The sequence below is a fragment of the Ranitomeya imitator genome, chromosome 7, assembly GCF_032444005.1.
Source record: "Ranitomeya imitator isolate aRanImi1 chromosome 7, aRanImi1.pri, whole genome shotgun sequence".
NCBI classification, from domain to species: Eukaryota; Metazoa; Chordata; class Amphibia; order Anura; family Dendrobatidae; genus Ranitomeya; species Ranitomeya imitator.
Genome location: NC_091288.1, coordinates 182,767,643 through 182,788,638, shown reverse-complemented (window position 1 = coordinate 182,788,638; position 20,996 = coordinate 182,767,643). Strand labels below are relative to the sequence as shown.

The window sequence follows — 20,996 nt, the reverse complement described above, 5'->3', positions numbered from 1 at the left end:
TACCGCCATATAAAAACATATCCACTACAGTAAAGTCGTGCTGGGCTAAAACGTTGCAAGAACTCAAAAGGCAGCAACGCAAGATTAGGAATGAGCTCTGCCCAAAATTACTACAAATACAGAATACTTTCTATTGATGGATTGATGATAAATAGAAAAGTTCTATTTATTCATAATGCCCTAAGATTATTATTTATTATTAGAGCGCCATTTATTCCATGGCGCTTTACATGTGAGGAGGGGTATACATAATAAAAACAGGTACAGTAATCTTGAACAATACAAGTCACAACTGGTACAGGAGGAGAGAGGACCCTGCCCACGAGGGCTCACAATCTAATACTGATTAATATAAAATTAGAAGTGAAATCTCTACCACCCTTGTTATTACACCTGTTTGTACAAAGTACAAGAAACTAAACCAAGACCAAAAAAATGAGCCGGAGCATAAGTTGGTAAACATGCAAAGTTTAAGAGCATATTGACACTTTGGCCATTTAACAGACAAAGATTACTAGTGGTATAGCAAAATGTATGGATTTGATGATACTAGGAGTGCAAGATTGTGAATCTGTTCTTCCCCAGCACAATGCCTGACCAGGCACTGTAATGTACTCCATGTGAATGAGCAAACACTCTCCCTTTTCTATTCTTGGGACAGACTAGAAAAGACTTCTTGAAGCAGCAAGTATAGGACAGAGTAGTGAATTAACCATCCCCAATGAGACTTTAGTAGTTGCCGCTGTGAACAATGCAGAAAACCGCAAAGCAAGACACAAGAGAGTGCAAACAGCAAATTGCATCATATTGAGTTTTGTCATATAAAATGTATGGAAGACAAAAAGGAAGTAAAAATGCAACTTCCTTTTTTTTATCGCGTTATAGCTTTTTTTGATGATTATAGGTAAAATAATTATTACAGAGTTGAACATCATTGAGATTAGCTGCAAATGCTATTCGGCCTGTAGATTGTCCTACAACCACAAGGGAATCTTGAAGATGTAGGGTCTTGTGTCTTAGTTATTTTACCTAGTACCCATGTCTAATACATATGAAAAACCTCACTTGGTTCGTAATACCTGCCTCTACCTGGGAGTGCTGTCTGAAATACAATGTCGGCCTGTCTCCTGCTTGTAATAGAGAATGGTGAGAAAACTATCACAAGAAGGAGGCAGGGGAGAAAGGCAGTGTGTTTGCCATACGCATACTCCTGGCCACATTACGACTAGATGGGTTACGCCTCACTCAATGCAAGAAAATTCAGCAAGGCTGGAAAGTCTAGTTGTAAAGTGTCCGTGAGTATGCTTTTTGACTGTACACTTGTAGCTTAAGACCAGACAACTCTTTTAAAGGATTATTCCAACCTTAGACATTTATGGAAATACTGTACAAGGCTCAGAGAACTGCTAGATAAAACTGTAATTTTGTCATAACTGCAGCAAGCAGCCTCGTATGTGATACATCACTGGACTCAGGGTCTCTGTCTCTATGTCATGCTGTTCTGAGGTGGGGAACAAAATCTTTGCGACAGATTCCCTTTCAGAAATTAGACTTTTTTAGTGCTTTGCAAAACCTCAAGTCAAAACTTTTCCAGCACTAGTATTGTTCACAAATGATCAGCCCAAAACTAATTCTCCCAATATTGGTGTAGCAGGGCACGGACATTTGTAAGTATTCAGTCCCAGTGTGGAAATAAGAGATCCGCACACACAACAGTCTTTGGACGTTTTATTGACATGATTAAAAAAACATGTGCTTTTGGCTTGTCGATCATACAGTTTTCTCACATGGAAGAGTCTGAAATATCCCATTTTATTGCGAGAGTTGTTGTTTTTTTTGTTTGTTTTTTTTTTAAAAGACATTGATTTTTCTCACAAGGAACAAAGTAAAACAACATTTTATTGATGCAGCGAACGGTCGTTCCGTCACGTAAAAATATGTTCACTTTTTGCTGGAAAAAGGTAGCACAGTTGAGTCAATTAAAAAAAGGTTCCTATCGGCGAGATTCTGTACATGTACAAACACAGACACTCACATGTATACTTATATATATACACATCATATAAACACGGCCCCGGAGGAGATACAATTAGATTTTGGCCTTCAAGGGTTTTTTTTTTTTTTTGATTGGCCTTGGGCAATCTTGTCTTCTGGTCCACGTAGGATAAGGACGCCAAAATTCCTACATCGGCCGGAGAACGAAGACGGCATCGTCCAAAACGTAATAGTCATTGTACATATCGCCTTCACATAAATAGGGGAGTCTGGTGAACGCCTCAACAACAAACCCTGCTTCATGGAAGACGGCAGCCAGGCTGTTCACTTGTTCCTCCCATACGCTTCCCGTTACTTCCATGATTTCCGATGGCTTCTCCCATTTGCCTCCTAGAAGTATACGTAATGGTAGAGATTAGAGCTTGGATCATGAGCAATCGGCTTCGATGTCTTAGAATTTAGGACTTCTCAAACTACCAAAAAAACAAATGGAGATGAGAGAACGTGCTGGGATGAGGTGTTATCTGAGCATGCTCGGGTGCTAACCGAGTGTCTTTGGCGTACTCGAAAAATATATTCAAGTCCCCGTGACTGCATGTCTAGCAGCTGTTCGACAGGAAACCCCTCCATGTGTCGTGGCGTGTCGAACAGCCGCGAGACATGCAGTCACGTGGACACTCTTAGCACAAGAGCATGCCAAGATAACACCTTATCCCAGCACTACACATCACCACACAACATTATCAATCTGGACAATAACTCGAGTCCATCTCATCTTCATATAGGGGATTGTTGGGGGTCCAACCGCTGAGATCCCACCGATAGGGAATATATTCTAAAGATGAAAATACCCTTTTTAAAGCCATAAGAACAGAGATTTTTTTTCCAAAAGCCGTAACCTTTTTATTTACCCTCTGACAAAACCTTATAAAAAGCCTTGTTGTACTTTTGATTGACACCATCCACTTTAATCAGACAGTGTACTGGAAAATGGGAAAAGTATTCCAAGTGAAATAAAATCGGGAAAAAAAAAAAAACAATTCAGAAAGTTTCAAAAAATTATTTTGCTTGAGTGGCCATTTTCCAACACTCGTTATAGTTTTAGTTTTTCGGCCAATGGAGCCGTGTAAGGTTTCGGTTTTTTTCATGGTTCTCTTGTGCTTTTATTGATACTATTTGGGGTAGATATTACACCTCGATTGCTTCTTATTGCATTTTTTAGGCAAAGTTGCAGCAACTAAAACACACAAATCTGGGGGTTCAATTTTTTTTTCTCGTTACAGTTTTTACAAATTGGCTTAATTCATTTTATATTTAGATAGATTGGACTTTTCTGGACACGTTGATACCAAATATATATATAATTTGTACATTTTTTTGAATTAAAGTAGTATGTAACCAGCCTTAGCAATCTTTTGTAGAACAGCAGATGGAGCGGAGGGGAGAGGCTCCTGCTGCAGCCAGTTGTCTTATCTGAGCTAAGGAGACACAGAGAAGATTTCTTGATATATTTTAAATTAGAACATGAGTCAAGATAGGATGAAAGGAAACAAGACCAATGATGGAGCAATTGCCGGGGTTTTCTTTTTTTACTTTGTGCATTTTTTTTTGTGTGTTTTCTGCAAAGTCCCAAAAACACTGCAGTCCGGTGTAGGAATAAAGCCTTTAGGGAAGGACAGCGAGAAACCAAGGCAGGAAGTGACCCAACAGCTACGGGACGGCTCAGACAAGGACTGCCATCAGTTCCCCTTTTAGAAGTAATTTACTGAGATGAGAAATGGACAGAAGCCACTTGTCCGGATGCATGATTCTCCAGTTCATCCTCACATATTGTTACTCCGGTAAGTGCCATAAATACGACAATTATACATGAAAGATCTGAGTCTGTACTAGAGAGAAGTATCGCAAAAAAACCTGTCCGTGCAATTCATTATTATGGGTAAATGTAGTAGAGAGCAGGGGCTCGGTGTTATGTATAGCTTCAGAAGGGGCTACAGCGATGGGCTTCACAACGGGGGGCTCTCCAGCTACGGCCAAACTACAAGCACGCCTGGGACCTGTAGGTATACCACCGCTGGAGAGTAACGAGTTGTCGTAGGGTAGATGCGTTTATTGATCTACTGACTGGGGCAATGCTATATTAGGTGCAGGTAGAGACCCCCCATGAGATGGGGGACCCCCCAAATAATAATAATAATAATGCATTAGGGTCTAGGACAAACCCGGGCAAAAACGTTTAAGGGATCCGGTCATACAGAAAATGGTCTCTGATCTGCAGGTAGGATGTTCTAGAGCAGGAGGAGCTGATCAGACTGATAGACATTTTTTGGGTAAAGTTTAAGTTAAACTTTATTCAGTAAAGTTCCTGGTGATTGCATGAGGAGTCCAGTGGGCGGTCCTAATCAATTATTGACAGTCTTCCCTGTATGACAGTTCAAGCAGAGATATCGTCAATCACTGCTAGGAACGCCCACTGGACTCATTCATACAAACAGCAGGGATTTTAATTAATAAAATATATATAGTGTATATATCTATCTATCTCTATATATATATATATATATATACACGTATATCTATATACATATATCTATATATATATCTAATATATATATATTATATCTATCCATCTATATTATATCTATCTATATACATATATATATATATATATATATATATATATATATATATATATGTATCTATATCTCTCTCTATAATATATATATATATATATATATATATATATATATATATATATATATATATATATATATATATATAATGTATCTCCTGTACGCAATGCTGTCTGCGAGTACAATGTCCCCTTAAGAGTTTCACGCCAGCTGAGGAGCCACAGGTCGGAGACCACTGCCCTGACCCACTGAAAGATTTCAGTCATTTCTCCATTTCTGCAATTTCCAGAAATACTGTTACCATTGTATTATACGTAGGGCTCAAATCAGCTTTCCAATGTTTCTGAAGAACTAGTTATCTAAGGAGGATTTTTAGAGAAGCTTCTTGTTTCTGAAAAGTACAAAGCAAGATCTGCAGTTCTTCCTCAATGATAGGGAACTGAAATTATACTGGAGGTTTATTTTTTGTCTTAAATGGAAAGTGAAGGAGCTAAAAACGGTGGCGTCAATACGGATGTATCCTGTCGTATAAGTAGCCTATAGGAACAGTGGCAAATAGTGGCCACATTCCCCAAACCTATTGCTGAATTGTTTAATGTGAACAGTGATATGCGTTAATAGTGTTGGCGTTGTATTCTGCCCGACAGTAGGGAGAGTTGGAGTTGTTATTTGGGAGTAGCCCAGAGTGAGAGGGGCTAAGGTGAAGGGACAGAGACAGCTTCCTGTCAGGACATCAGACAGGGCCCAGTGTGCGTCAGAGGCAGACATAAGGTCTGGACAGTAAGCAGTGCTGCATAATGTGGGTGTCCCAAAGTGAGAGGAGACCTAGACAGTGGTTAGCATGAAGAGGAGTAAAAAGGGGAAAAAAAAAAAAACTTGACAAAAGGACAGTGTGGTCAACCAGAGGACCCTCGGGGGGGCGCACGCGCGGCTCACGGGACCCTCGGGGGGGGGGGGGGGGGGGGGGTCGCACGCGCGGCTCACGGGACCCTAAATTAAATGAAAAGTTGCTAATCTCTGGCACAATATGGTGGATTTAAAAAGAAACAAAAAAAAAACACAAGAAAACTGGAAATCCCAGCAGGGATAAAACAAGAGCACGAACAGACCACTTTTGACCTGGTGAAAGGTCCTCTTTAAGCTAGTTGGAAGAGGTGAATATTTTTTACATGGAGGTGGTTAACAGAGACAGGGATTGTCAGTTTGGCCATATAGCAATCCTTATATTTAGGAGCCTTGTGGCCTCTACAGTAGAAGGGCTATAAATATACAATGCTGACATAATGCCGTATTGCTGAGAAGCTTGGGAAATAACCAGAGTGAGTAAAGCTGTGGTGTGAAGTCACACATCTGCTGACCCAGCACAGACGCATCAATGAGCTGTAAGCTTAGCATTTCTTAACATCTACTTGGAGACACCACCATTGTAACAGCACTGGCCGACGACCAAGGACAAACTTGGATTTATGGTCGCTTTAGGATAGCCCATAAACTAACCCCCAATGAAAAGCGATAAGACTCATGTTTGTGCCGCTTCGTCCTCTAGGTGTCGGGAGTTGTGCGGTGGAGGTGGAGCAGAATGCGTTTTCGGAAGCATTACTGGAGCAGAAAACAGCCAACGTATCATGCAAGTATACAGCCAGCGACTGTCCGGGCACAAAGATCGTCTTCTGGTTTCGATATCTGGCTACTACGTATGAAGAACTAGACCCAGGTGATGGAAACCGGTTCAAAGTCGAGAACAACGACAAGATAAGCCTGCTGAAAATCGAGCGAATAGTCCCGGAGGACAGCGGAATATATATTTGTGGCTTAGTATATCCGGAATCTTCAAACGCCACATCAAAGGCCGCAGGACAAGGAACAATGCTAATAATACGAGGTAGAACAAGACACTGATCTGTAGGTGCAAGCATTACTATAAGCACTGCTTCCCGATAATCTGAACGTCTAAACAGGCTGCCGATCACCCAACGATCAAACGAAGCACTTGTTCGTCGGGTGAAATCACTTAAGCCTCATCGTTCTCGGCAGCACATCCACCTGTGTAACCAGGAAAAGTGCTGCCAAGAACAATGATGCCTTATCCACATCGAACTGTATCAATGACCGTTCTGTGTAGCGCTGTTGGCTTGTCTATGCCGGCCGCTAAACAATCACCATGGCTTCCATGCAGCCCGAATGGCGCTTGTTTAACAGCCACAGATTGGCTGGTCCAAACCCTTACGGATATTCTGGATTATCAGATGAACAACTAAGGGCTTGATTCATTATTGCATTTACGCCATTTTTGGTCTATTATTTTTGTGTTTTATGCCTGTTTTTCGCCTGATTCTAATTTTTGCTCTTTTTATAGTAACTTCTTTGTGTGTATGTGTCTTTTTTATTTTTATTTGCCATAGTGAGCAGGGTTTGAGGTTTCCAGATGTTTTCCCTCGATTCATCATTTGTGACTGGCACGATTTTGTGTGCACAAGATATTTCTGGCATATTTTTGCGATTCTTTGGAGTATTTTTTTTTTGGCGCTAAAACGATTAATAAGTAACCGTTGTTATATTTATTTCACAGATCAAAAGTACACATAAAAATAATATATTTATTAAAATACTAGATGGTGGCCCGATTCTAACGCATCGGGTATTCTAGAATATGTATGTCAACGAAGTATATTGCCCAGCCATGTAGTATACAGTACAGAGCCACGTAGTATATTAGCCAGTCACGTAGTATACACCATATCCCTGTTAAAGAATTAAAATAAAAAATAGTTACATACTCACCATCCGGAGCCTCCGGATCGAAGCGGCCGGTTACCAATGCTCCTCGCACGCTCCGGTCTGAAGAGTGTATTGCGGTGTCGCGAGATGATGACGTAGCGGTCTCGCGAGACAGCACATCATCATCTCGCGAGACGGCAATGCATGGAGCGGTCACTGGGGCGTCGTGAGGAGCATCGGTAACCGGCCGCTTCGATCCGGGGGCTCTGGATGGTGAGTATGTAACTTTTTTATTTTTTAAATTATTTTTAACATTAGATATTTTTACTATTCATGCTGCATAGGCAGCATGAATAGTAAAAAGTTGGTGACACAGGGTTAATAGCAGCGTTAACCGAGTGCGTTACACCGCGGTCAACGCTGCCATTAACCCTGTGTGAGCGCTGACCGGAGGGGAGTATGCGGGCGCCGGGCACTGACTGCGGGGACTAAGGAGCGGCCATTTTCTTCCGGACTGTGCCCGTCGCTGATTGGTCGCGGCAAAACGGCCACGACCAATCAGCGACTTGGATTTCCACGACAGACAGAGGCTGCGACCAATGAATATCCGTGACAGACTTTAGGACAGACGGAAGTGACCCTTAGACAATTATATATTAGACTAGATGGTGGCCCGATTCTAACGCATCAGGTATTCTAGAATATGCATGTCCACGTAGTATATTGCCCAGCCACGTAGTATATTGCCCAGCCACGTAGTATATTGCCCAGCCCACATAGTATATTGCCCAGCCACGTACTATATTGCACAGCCCACATAGTATATTGCACAGCCACGTAGTATACTGCCCAGCCACGTAGTATACTGCCCAGCCACGTACTATATTGCCCAGCCACGTACTATATTGCCCAGCCACGTACTATATTTCCCAGCCACGTACTATATTGCCCAGCCACGTACTATATTGCCCAGCCACGTACTATATTGCCCAGCCACGTACTATATTGCCCAGCCACGTACTATATTGCCCAGCCACGTACTATATTGCCCAGCCACGTACTATTTTGCCCAGCCACGTACTATTTTGCCCAGCCACGTAGTATATTGCCCAGCCACGTAGTATATTGCCCAGCCACGTAGTATATTGCCCAGCCACGTAGTATATTGCCCAGCCACGTAGTATATTGCCCAGCCACGTAGTATATTGCCCAGTGACATAGTATACAGCACAGAGCCACGTAGTATTTTGCACAGCGATGTAGTACACAGCACAGAGCCACGTAGTATATTGCCAGCCATGTAGTATATTGCCCAACCACGTAGTATATTGCCCAGTGACGTAGTATATTGCCCAGTGACGTAGTATATTGCCGAGCCACGTATGTCACAGGTTAAAAAATAAACATATACTCCCCTAACGATCTGAGGGCCCCTTGTAGTTCTAACATACTCACCATTCTGGTCGCTGCTCCTCAGTGTCCCGTCTCTCCTCCTCCTGGGATCCAACGGCGCTGTGCCGATGGGCGCGTGGCTGCTGCCATCTTCCGTTCCCAGGATGCTTTGCGAAATTACCCAGATGACTTAGCGGTCTGGCGAGACCACTAGGTCTTCTGGGTAATTTCGCAATGCATCGCTGGGAAAGGAAGATGGCGGCAGGCGCGAGCGGACAACGGAGGGTGAGTATAGCAGGTTTTTTGTTTTTTTTTACTATATTTAACATTACTTTTTTTACTTTTGAAGCCGCATAGGCAGCATCAATAAAGACGGAGTGTGTTACCCGCGGCCCGTTACCGCCGGCATTAACCTTGTGTTAGCAGTGACCGGAGGGGAGCATGGAGCGGGCGCCAGGGACAGTGATGGCGGGGAGTATGGAGCGGAGCGCCGGGGACACTGCGGGGAGTATAGAGCGGAGCGCCGGGGACACTGCCTGTGGGGAGTATGGAGCGGAGTGCCGGGGACACTGCGGGGAGTATGGAGCGGAGCGCCAGGGACACTGCGGGGAGTATGGAGCGGAGCGCCAGGGACACTGCCTGCAGGGAGTATGGAGCGGAGCGCCGGGGACACTGCGGGGAGTATGGAGCGGAGCGCAGAGGACACTGCCTGCAGGGAGTATGGAGCGGAGCGCCGGGGACACTGCGGGGAGTATGGAGCGGAGCGCCGAGGACACTGCCTGCAGGGAGTATGGAGCAGAGCGCCGGGGACACTCCGGGGAGTATGGAGCGGAGCGCCGAGGACACTGCCTGCGGGGAGTATGGAGCGGAGCGCTGGGGACACTGACTGCGGGGAGCATGGAGCGGATCGCCGGGGGCACCAACTGCGGGGAGTAAGGAGCGGCCATTTTCTTCCGGACTGTGCCCGTTGCTGATTGGTCGCGGCAGCCATGACAGGTAGCTGGCAAGACCAATCAGCAAATGAATAACCGTGACAGAAGGACAGACAGATGGAAGTAACCCTTAGAAAATTATATAGTAGATATCACATCAGGAGAATCTGCTTCCTTCTCCTAGATTGATCCTTCACTCTCAATTCATGGACAAAATCTGTAATATTGTTATTTAGTGAATACAGATTTCCCATTACGGAGATAGGAGATGACAGTTGGTGCTCATAAAGTTCTATGGAACTCTAGCTCCTCCCCCTTCTATAGAATGTTATGAGCACCAATTGTCATCTCCTAGCTACTTAACTGAAAATCTGTATTCACTAAAGAGTGATTGAACAAAACAATTGCGAATTCTGAGAATGAAAGATCAGTCCAGGAGAAAGAAGCAAATTTCTTTGATAAGTTGTATTACAAAAAAGTTGCTAAATTTCAAGTATACAGGTCAGGTTTACCCAGGACGACGCGCTGCCAAGAAAAATAATTTTGTTGAGGATATTTTTCAACAATTTAGGTTCTCAGTGCCTCAGACAGTTCTCTTCTCCTCTATCTGTTCTCCAGCCACACAATGCAAAGATTGAGTCCACTCCTCCCCTTTTTATGTGGTTTCAGGTTTGATTTTCATATGTCTCACACCTGTTACTTGCCATAGGTGAGTTTGAACGAGCATCACATTCTTTAAACAAAAGTTGTTTACCCACAATTTTAGAACAGTCCAGCCCATTTTTGGAGTTTTGCGTGAAATTATGTCCAATTTTGTCTTTTTTTTTCTACCTTTTTTTGTGTTGTTCCAATACACACAAAAGGAAATAAACATGTGTATAACAAAACGTGTGTAATTGCCATAATTTTCAGGGAGAAATGCTTCATTTTCTGGAACAATTTCGAGGGTGCCAACACTTTCGGCCATGACTGTATGTAGTATTAGCAGGGAACTAGGTATCTTGTGGCGTCACAGGAATGCAGAGTTGCACAATAAGTGTGATCGTAAATGGCTGCACTATACTACAACTATTTGCAAGTATTGAGAAATGCACACAATGCTGACAGCTGTGAGAAAGATCAAACGAGGGTAAAAAAAAACCCTCAGAGGAATATATGTAAAAATCTTAAGATGCTTTTCGGCCGAGCGTGACTTTTACTTGACAGTCACTGCGATCAATCTTACTATGGGATGAGCCAGAGGGAAAGAACAATAAAGTCATCTGTAAGTAGTAAAATATATACCGTAACTTTCCAATACATACCTTTGGGGTCCTATTCCCCCGTAGCTACACTTGTCCTGGCCCCTGCTCTTGGACCACCAGCCATGTACTAACACAGAACAGAACGGTCAGGGTCAGTGTGTGGCAAGTGAGGTGTATGAAGGGGGCTGGCTGATGGCACATTACAACAGCTAAGCCAGCCTCCTCCTACTCTGTCTCTGCAGGGACCTGACACCAGGGGGCACTAGAGGCACCCAATCTAGATTAGAAAGTATAGTATTCCCATCCAGGGTTGCCAATTATATTTTGTTTTTGACAGCGTCTCCAAAAAAATCACGAACAGCCAACTTTTTTTTTTTTTTTTTTACGAACACATTAGAAAACCATTATAACTAATAATTATAAGTGATACATGTCTATAGACCATAAATAGGGATTTTTGTGTACTCACCGTAAAATCCTTTTCTCCGAGCCATTCATTGGGGGACACAGACCATGGGTGTATGCTGCTGCCACCAGGAGGCTGACACTAAGTAATACAAAGAAAGTTAGCTCCTCCCCTGCAGTATACACCCTCCTGCTGGCCCCCAGCTAACCAGTTCGGTGCAAAAGCAGTAGATCAATAGCAACATATAAACGTATAGCATGTAACATTATAAATGAGAGTATAACATATCAAAAGATAAAAACAAAGCATAAGCTAATAACAGGGTGGGAGCTGTGTCCCCCAATGAATGGCTCGGAGAAAAGGATTTTACGGTGAGTACACAAAAATCCCTATTTCTCCTTCGCCTCATTGGGGGACACAGACCATGGGACGTCCCAAAGCAGTCCCTGGGTGGGGACATCATCAGATCAGGCCGTGTAACCGCTACTTACAAGTGCGCCACCGCGGCCTGCAAGGTCCGCCTGCCCCGACCCACATCTGTAGAAGTATGTGAATAAAAGTGCTTCAAGAATGTATGCGGACTGGAGGAGTCCGCAAGCTTGCGGTCGTGCTTGCCGAAGTCTGGAACCTAGAGCCCTCAGACAGGAAAATAGGCTGAAATCTAGCTCGGAAGGACTCCTGGATGGAGAAAACAATCCACCAGGCTAACCTGGCCGAAGAAACGGCTAGACCCTTCCTGCGACTGTCAGGAAGCCTACTTACCATCGAGAAAGCCAAGTAAAGCGTCCAACCCTTGGCAGGACGCCATTCTCGATACGTACCCACTCGAAGTACTCACTTCTTCCAGATTATGGAGGATCCCTTCCGAGGTGTGTGGAGCGGAGTCGAAAGAGATGAGAGAACGATTCCCCTGCAACAGTGGGAATACAATACCACCTTGGCAATGAGGGAAGGGGATGTCCTGAGGGCAACCCTGCCTTGAGGTAATAAGGAAAAAAGACAAAGAACAGAACGTCGAGTTCCGAAGACTCATCAGTAGGACAAGAACGCAGAGAAAGAAGGGAAGAGACCTTCCCTGATAGTGAAGGCTGTCCGGATCCAAAAAAGAAGTCCACTGTAAGATGCCCAGGAACGTTAGGGTCCCACGGATCTAACGGTACGCGGAAGGGAAGAACTACAGGTTAAGGCTCCCTGCGAGAAAGTCCATCTTTCCAGTTTTGTCGCAATAAGACGGAAAACTAGAAGAACAGCAAGCGAGCAAACCCTGACATGGTCAGTGCGGTTCTCCCGGGATCCCTGGAGCCCTTCCTGCTTCCGAAAAGATCTCAGAAGTAGAAGAAGAGGAGATATAGAAATTGGTACCGTGGAAGAACAGAGCATGCACTGCGATGGTCTTGGAAGTCAAGGCCAAACCATGAATCGGAGTACATTGGCGTTCAGCTTGGACGCCATCTGACCTACATCTGGAGTAGTCCAGTGAAGGCAGATCCGATGGAAGACTTCCGAGTGAAGTTCCCACTCACTAGAGGAGAAACCCCGACGGCTGAATACGTCTGCCGCCCGAATACGTCTGCCGCCCAGAGCTCTACTCCAGGGATAAGTACTGTTGAGATCCCTGAATGAAAGATCTCGGCTCATCAGTAGAGAGAGAGATACCTGGGCCATGGCGCTTGACTGTGGGTACTTGCTAGATGGTTAACGAGTGGCACAGCCGTGGCGATATCCAACTGAAGACCCGCCTAAAGTAAGTGGGCCTGCTGTAGGATTAGACGTACCGTTCAGAACTCCAGAGAAATGATCGGGAGAAAAAGACTGGCCTTGGAATTCCCCCAATGGCCATTGGATCAGGAGAAGGCTCTGGGAGAGGAAGGAGCTCAGAGAGTACTCTTTGAAAGCATGATAGATTTGCAGAAAAACAAGCGCAGCGAAGGAAACTGCTTCCATTATTGTCCAATTCCTCAGAGCCCTCCTAGCGAACTGAATGAACCGAGGGAATGAGAGAACAAGTGCGCAAGCTCTCTGGAGAAGAGCCACGACCTTGACTCGAGAGAGAATAATCATCCTGCATGAGCAGGATCATCCTCAAAGAGGATCTGCTGAACTGGGAAAGAGGAAAAGAAACTTGTCTAAGTTCAGCTGCCAGCCCAGAGAAAGGGTATTGCAAGAGATATAGACGACTCAGCGTAGTCCTAGAAGAGCAGCTACAAAGTTGACCTAAGAGCAGGACGACCATGCTTCTAGGGTGCAAGAAGCACACGACAACCGACATGACCCTTGCGACCATTCTGGTGTGGTAGCCAGGCCGGAGGACAAGGACGAGACTAGAAAATGCTGTTCGCAAATGGAAAGGTGAAGAGATTGTTGTAGCGGGAAGAAATAGGCATGTGAGGGTAAGAATCCCGAATGTCTAAGGATGCCAGAAAAGTCCACCTCTTTCTGATGAAGTAATAACTGAGCGGAGGAACTCCATAAGAAAAAAGGAGGACCTTGACCAAGGTTGTTAGATTCCCTCCATTTAGGAACCAAGATCCCTTAGATCTAGGCTATCCTGGACAATGCTTCCACTGCTGGTTGGGTCTGTAGAGGAGATACGATCCCTTGCTAGTCTCCCGCTCAGAAAATTAGATTGGCCAGCTATATTGTTGAAGATGAAGTAGTTAAGGTCTCTGACCAGGAGACCATTGGTCAAGCAACCCATGTGGCGGCTAAGGGAGGGAAAAGCGCTGAACCCGAAACCACAAGACGGAACGAACTAGGTTTGCTATCCGACCGTCTGTGGTATCTTAAATGATGATACATCAGGCAGGGATACTGGTAGGTATACCACAAGAAACTCTACCCGGATAATCTGCCAAGAGGTAGAATGCGGGACTGCGACCAGCAGGTCTCTAGCCATCGTCGTGCAGAGTAGAAAAATTAGGAACCCTCAATCCACCGTCCTCTTAACAGGGACGCGGAGAGGAATCGTCCGCTTTCTTGCATCATCCGCTAAATAGTGATGATAGAAAGGGGGGGGTGCTTGGACGCCAAAAATGTGTGCCTCCGTACATCCTCAGAGTAGAAGTCCCCGAGTGGACCGGGCAGGTTGTCTGGCGTTAGGCCTGAATGCAGAAGAGGATACACGGAGGCGACAATCCATATGCTCATCTGTTGAAGGTGTGGGCGGAAATCGGAGCCCCTTAAAGGACCCGTCGCCATAAAAAACCGACCCGGAATGGCATCCAACTTAGAGGTTTCTGTCCAGTGCATCACCCGTCAACCTGTTGATGATATAAAGAGAGAGAGTCCCTCTTTCTCAGAAGCTCTGGCAAATCAAGGCAATATCCGATCCATATTCCGCATTGTTCTCAACAAAACATGGGGGAGAGATCAGGAAAAGAAAACTTCCATTTTCTAGAACCTGTACGTTATTCAAGAATACTAGCGGCCCCTGCTAGCCGACGACTCCCATTGTAGGATAGGGAGCATGTTGAGTGCTCCAGAGTTCAGATAGGGAGACCAGTTTAGGATTGCTGATGTGCCCTTAAGGCCAGTCAATACTAGTCATGCGCCTTTAAGACCAGGAAATACTAGTCTTGTGCCTTTAAGAGGAGGACATACAGTTCCTGTGCGTCATGTGCCATTAAGAACCAAGGCCTACTGGTCATGTGCCTTTAAGAAACAGGACGAACTTGACATGCACCTTTAAGTCCAAGACATACTGGTCATGAGCCCTTAAAACCAGGGCCTACTGGTCATTTGCGTTTAAGACCAGAGCATACTGGACATGTGCCTTTAAGACCAGGGCATACTGGTCATGTGCCCTTGAGACCAGGGCATACTGGTCATGCGTCTTTAAGACCAGGACATACTGGTCATGTGCCTTTAAGTCCAGGGTATAATGGTCACGTGTCTCTAAAACCAGGGCATACTGGTCGAGATCCTTAAAGAGCAGGGCGTACTGGTCACCTTTAAAAACCACGGCATACTGGACAAATGCCTTAAGACCAGGGCATACAGGTCATGTGCCTTTAAGACCAGAGCATACTGGTCATGTGCCTTTAAAAACCAGGGCGTACTGGTCATGGGAGTTTAAGACCAGGGCATACTGTTCACTAGCGTTTAAGACCGAGGAGTACTGGTCACGTGCATTTAAGACCAGGGCATACTGTTCACTAGCGTTTAAGACCGAGGAGTACTGGTCACGTGCATTTAAGACCAGGGCATACTGTTCACTAGCGTTTAAGACCGAGGAGTACTGGTCACGTGCATTTAAGACCAGGGCATACTGTTCACTAGCGTTTAAGACCGAGGAGTACTGGTCACGTGCATTTAAGACCAGGGCATACTGGTCATGAGACAATAAGACCAGGAAATACTGGTAACGTGCCTTCAAGGCCAGGGCATACTAGCCAAGTGCCTTAAAGACCAGGGCATGCTGGTCACGTGCCCTTAAGGCCAGGGCATACTTGTCATGTGCCTTTAAGACCAGGAATACTGGTCGTGTGCCTTTAAGACCGGGAATGCTGGTCATGCTCCTTTAAGACCAGGAATGCTGGACAACATCGGGGCATTTTTTTTTTTTAAAAGATTATGCCGGAGGTGGGACCCCATGAGGGGAACTAGGTACTCTGGGAGGAGCCGGAATAGGCGGCAGCGAAGGCTCCTGAGCTAAATTGATAAAGAACTATGAGAAATGTGACCGGCTCTGCTGGTAATATGCCCCTATTAAACTAGGGAACCCTTAAGACCAGGAAATGCAGGTCAAGGGTTTATGAGAAAACACCATGGAAAAAACTGGGGAAAGTTGGGCTCGAACTTCCGAGTAGTTGGAACACAGCATTCAATAACGGATCCAATAAATCTCCGTTCAGTAGCAGCACCTATAAGCCCAGCGACCACTGGGCATTGAAGCGGCTACTGGACACGAGTTAAGCCCAGCGGCCACCGGACATGAGACTCAAAGACCAGGGGACCTGAGAGAATGCAGGTCCCAAGTATATAAAACCGTGAAGTTAGACCCTTTATGCTGCCGGACGTGCGGGGCTGCGGGGGAAGGGAGCGATTCACCTTACCGGGATTCTGAGTCCCCCGACTGGAATAGCGCCAACTACAGCGCTGAAAGCCGCCGGCAGCAGCCCCTTCCAGAAGAACTAGGGACCGGAAACTTCTGGGAGAAGATGGCCGCCGAGATCTCGTCCTGCATGAGAAGCGCTAGAATAGGGGGGTGGAGCCGCTAGAGTGATGCAGGCGGGGGGCGGGGCTTCCCAGAATGCGGCCTAAACAGGGCCGAAGCCGGGGACTAAATTTATAGACTCAGCTGGCGCGCACCCGCGGACTGAAGGGGAAAGGACCGCTAAGCTCTGTGGGGACCCTGGCGCTATGGAGCCCACCTATGACCGCCAGAAAACTCAATTTTTCACGTGCACTTACCCCATGCTGCAGGTAGAGCTGAGCCAGGGAAGATAGGACGGTGTAGGGGTTGGGGAGCCTCCATCCACCATCCCTGCAGAAGAGGGGTGGAGAGGAACCGTCTGCCTCCTTCCATCATCCGCTTTTTCAGTGGTGATGCAGTGGGGGCTGCTCGGACGCCACGCTGGTAGGTGCCTCTGTACAGCCGAGGGTAAAACCTGGTGGACAGGGCTGAATGTCCGGCAATAGGCCTGGCTGCAGAGGAGGATACTGAAGGTGAAACTTCAGTGCTCGTCTGATAAGGGAGGGAGGGGGGAGATCGGTGCCCATGAAGGGGCCCGTCGCCCCTAAAATCAGCTCAGGCAGTGGCTTCCCACGTCGCAGGAGAGGATACGGAGAGGTGAAACTCCCGTGCTCGCCTGTTGTTGGTTCGGGGGAGATCGGACCATGAAAGAATCCGTCGCCCCCTTCGTCCGTTGTAAAAGGTAAAAAAGGTAAAAAGGTAAATTCTTTGGGTCTGAATAGCAGACCCGTCCGTGTGCCTCCTACGGACACTAAGCAAGAACTGGTTAGCTGGGGGCCAGCAGGAGGGTGTATACTGCAGGGGAGGAGAGAACTTTCTTTGTATTACTTAGTGTCAGCCTCCTGGTGGCAGCAGCATACACCCATGGTCTGTGTCCCCCAATGAGGCGAAGGAGAAATCCTGGCTGCAATCACTGTGAACTGTAAAGGGAGTGATAAATACAGTCATAAGAATGTGTACAAGTCTCTGCAGCTTTAAAAAAAAAAAAAAAAAATCACAGACATCTATTTTTTTTTTTTTTTCGGAAGGGGAAGGATGTGCCCCATTTTTTTGCAGACTGTTCAGGAATTTCTGGACGGTTGACAATCCTGTTCCCAGCTGATTTCTTTCTCCTGGAAATCCTTTTTCAAAACCAGTAACCATTATCTCTCTTCCATTGCAGAGAAACCTGACATGGCGATTACACCGACCAATATCGCTCTGATGGTCCTGTGCACACTGACCCTCATGTATTGTATAGCACTGTTTTCTTATTACTCCTTCAAGGTGAGTACTATATATCTAATAATATATATCAATATGATGAGCAATCATGCTGGGATAAGGTGTTATCTGAGCATGCTCTTGTGCCAACCGAGTGACTTCAGCGTGCTCAAAAAGCATGACAGCCGTAACAGCTGTCAGTTAGGCAGTCCCTGCATGCGTTGTGACTATCGAACAGCCGCTAGTCATGCAGCTGTGGGGACTCTAATAGTTTTAGAGCATGCTGAAGTCACTCGGTTAGCACAAGAGCATGCTCAGATAACACCTTAGCCCAGCACTTATATAGAGCTGTAAACCACTGAATAAAGAGAAGTGGGCATTACCTAAAGTGACTAATATAGATATTAACACCACGACAGGAAGATCTAATAAGAGGATATTCCTGTAAATGTAAAGCCACAACAGCGAAAGTGGTGCCAATAGTCAGCGTTCGGCGGCACATCGCTGAGCCCACAGCTTGTGCCGCTTCCTTGCAGTGATCAAAGAGGGTCTCTGCACCCGGACCTCCCATCAATATGATCTTCTGGAATGTCAAAACTGTAATTTTAGTTATTAATCAAAGCATCAATGTAGAGCGACTGTATTAGGAAAGCATGGCTACTTCCTTACAGAAATAGCGCCACTGTGGCCCGCGGGCTGCGACTGGCACCGAATCTCGGCCTCACACAAGTCAAATTTTGATAAACTGCAATAATGCACATGTAACCCGTGCACTTTGCGTTTTCCCTATTCATTCGCCAGGACAATATTCTGCTTTTGAGACACATCACAACATTTGAAAACTTTTACAGGCAAAATGGAGAATGTGGAAATGTCTGCAAAGCAAGCGCGGCGGCACAATGAAAAGCAACGTAAGGGATCCCGCTTGTGCGCCATTTATGCTGTAGGTAATATTAGATCGGGATCTATAAAAACGTTTCTCTCTTCTTACAGAGAACTTTCAAGACGAGAAGTATTTTTCAGGCCATTGCAGCAGAATACCACAAGAGGCATCATCGGAAAAGCGGAAAACCAGTAAGTCAGATTGGTGCTTCCATGTCGCTCCAATATAGGCGAGCCCAAGGCGCCACATTTAGGAACTTACCCTCAAAAGGACAATTCCTTGCTGGGGCCTTGTGATGACAGAAGAGGTCTTCTCACTCAGGCCCTCATCTAGAGGTCAGAATGGAGAGCAGCTATGGAAAGCTGAGCTCTATCGGCACCTTCCGGAGGATAGGTGATAAATATAAGTCAGGTAGGGGTCCAATAACCCCCATAATGACAACAACGTGGCTCTCAAATTCCCTTCCGTGAATGTGTGACCACCGCTCCATTCACTTCTGTGGTATTGGAGACTGTCTCCCAGAAGTAAGTAGATGGATGGCCATGCACGTGCTATGCTACCTTATTCAAACAGGGATCTTTTGAGACTCGTGGGTCTTTAAATCCACTCCCACTGTAATGGTTTGGGTCTGCCCTGCATGACACGGTAGTCCACCCATCCGAATGGCTACTACGGCAAGCTGGGATTCCCCAATGCAAGGGAAATCTATGGCTAGGAGTAGCCGAAATGACAGCTGATTGATCGCTGTGGGGTAGATGAGGCAGACATGTGGAGGCCATCTCGTCTTTACGAAAAGCATTGCCCCGGGTGGGTGGCAGCCAGTCCTGGGATTAGCGCAGTTCACGGATCACCAACAATTTTCTCCTAATCCAAATATCTGACTCCTTTCTTAACAGAACCCGGTCATAGAGGATGAGCAAATCTACCAGAATACGCAAGATTTAGACTGAACTGGCTCCTCCGAAGCACAAGGCTGGAATGTACTGACCAAACGGTGTGAGAAAAAGATGGAAAATATGTAAAAAGTTATTAAACTATTTAATTAATAAAATCTCAAAAACAGCAAGTGCCCAGTTACTGCAATACTTGGATTGATGGGTAGGAATCAGCTCTGGGTGATCTAAGGATCCAGTGTTCTGATGTCAGGAACAGACGTGGAAAAAAGTAAAGCGCTGCGTTCACATCCGTGTCGGAGGCTCCGTTATAGAAGAAAAATTGTGTATTTTTCTCTTGAAAATCCAGGATGGAATCAGACGGCTCGGATTATATGACAGATTATAGGTAGGGTTCATCGGGTGCAGTTTTTGACGGATTCAGCGCAATTTGGTTTTTCTGCTCAGATGACAGAACAGAAAAACAGAAATGACAGCATAAATCTCATCCGAGAAAGGAGCCACATACGATTTCACACAATATAGGGCACGATAGATGTGGATGTATCATGTGAACGCTGATTCCATAGTTTGTATACGAGTCGGTGACTCTAGGTTCAGCACCTGTTCACACTTAGTCTATTTTTGGATGTGACGGTCAGTTTTATTGAAGTTTGTACTCATTAGCCTTCTGACTGAGCACTCTGCCTTTTAGCCACAGGTGTTTTAATCAAGGCAGGACCACTACCCCTCCACAGAGATATAGATTTTAGTCTAAGAGAGGATTCACAGGTTCCTTTACAGATGAAGACTTCATTCTAAGCGAGGATTGGCATCGTTAGGTCCTGGTAAACGAGAAATGCCTTATCGTGGCTACCAGGTACACATGAATTGGCCAATTTATGCGCTAAACTTTCTCAATTTTTTATATGTCTAGTGCAGTAATGCAATTTAATTTTCATATTTCATGTTTGCATGCTATGGCGCTACTGTGTGCTGCCTTATTTATTTGATAGTTATACGAGTTGGTGACTCTAGGTTAGCACCTGTTCACACCTAGTCTATGTTTGGATGTGATGGTCAGTTTTTTTTTTAAATGTGATCTAATAATATAGGCGTCACTAATAGGCTGTAAGCCAGACACGTGATGTGACGGTGCCCTATATAAGACTTATCTGTGTGCATTTGTAATACTAGCCAACCAACCCCTCCATGAACTGGTCGGTGTGGTCCATCAGGATTTTGCACATTTGCAGCATCCTGCTCCTTTATCATGGAGGCTGCTGCACCCTGCAGTGCATTTATATTATGTGTTGGTAAATGCAGCCGCCTTTTTTCCTGTGATGTGTTTTGCATTTTATGTCCTTTTCGGTGAGTTGCTTTAAAAGTCTGACTTATGTAGAAATTGAGGGTCCTCTGAAAAGATGGGAGAGGCAGCTGCCGGAGAATGAATGGAGAGGAGGCTGGGCATGCAATAGAGTGAGGCAGAACGCCTTGTATACATGCACAGACATCTCTCCATTC

The 20,996-nt window shown here is 45.5% G+C and overlaps 2 protein-coding genes across 3 annotated transcripts in view; one reads left to right on the top strand and one right to left on the bottom strand.

Annotated features, from left to right (window-relative positions):
* Nucleotides 1-1,715: 1,715 nt before the first annotated feature.
* METTL9 (methyltransferase 9, His-X-His N1(pi)-histidine) overlaps nt 1,716-20,996 on the bottom strand; it is a 28,183-nt gene continuing 8,902 nt past the window's right edge. For both annotated transcript variants that reach the window (XM_069734180.1, XM_069734179.1), the window contains exon 5: nt 1,716-2,385. In XM_069734180.1, the coding sequence (XP_069590281.1) occupies nt 2,183-2,385 (203 nt within the window). In that variant the 3' untranslated portion in view covers nt 1,716-2,182. The remainder of the gene's footprint in view (nt 2,386-20,996) is intronic.
* Nucleotides 3,749-19,666, top strand: IGSF6 (immunoglobulin superfamily member 6). The gene is made up of 6 exons (XM_069734181.1): nt 3,749-3,836; nt 6,175-6,510; nt 17,677-17,780; nt 18,569-18,628; nt 18,711-18,791; nt 19,497-19,666. The coding sequence occupies exons 1-6, from the start codon at nt 3,773-3,775 to the stop codon at nt 19,548-19,550; spliced, it is 699 nt and encodes a 232-aa protein (XP_069590282.1). The 5' UTR covers nt 3,749-3,772; the 3' UTR covers nt 19,551-19,666.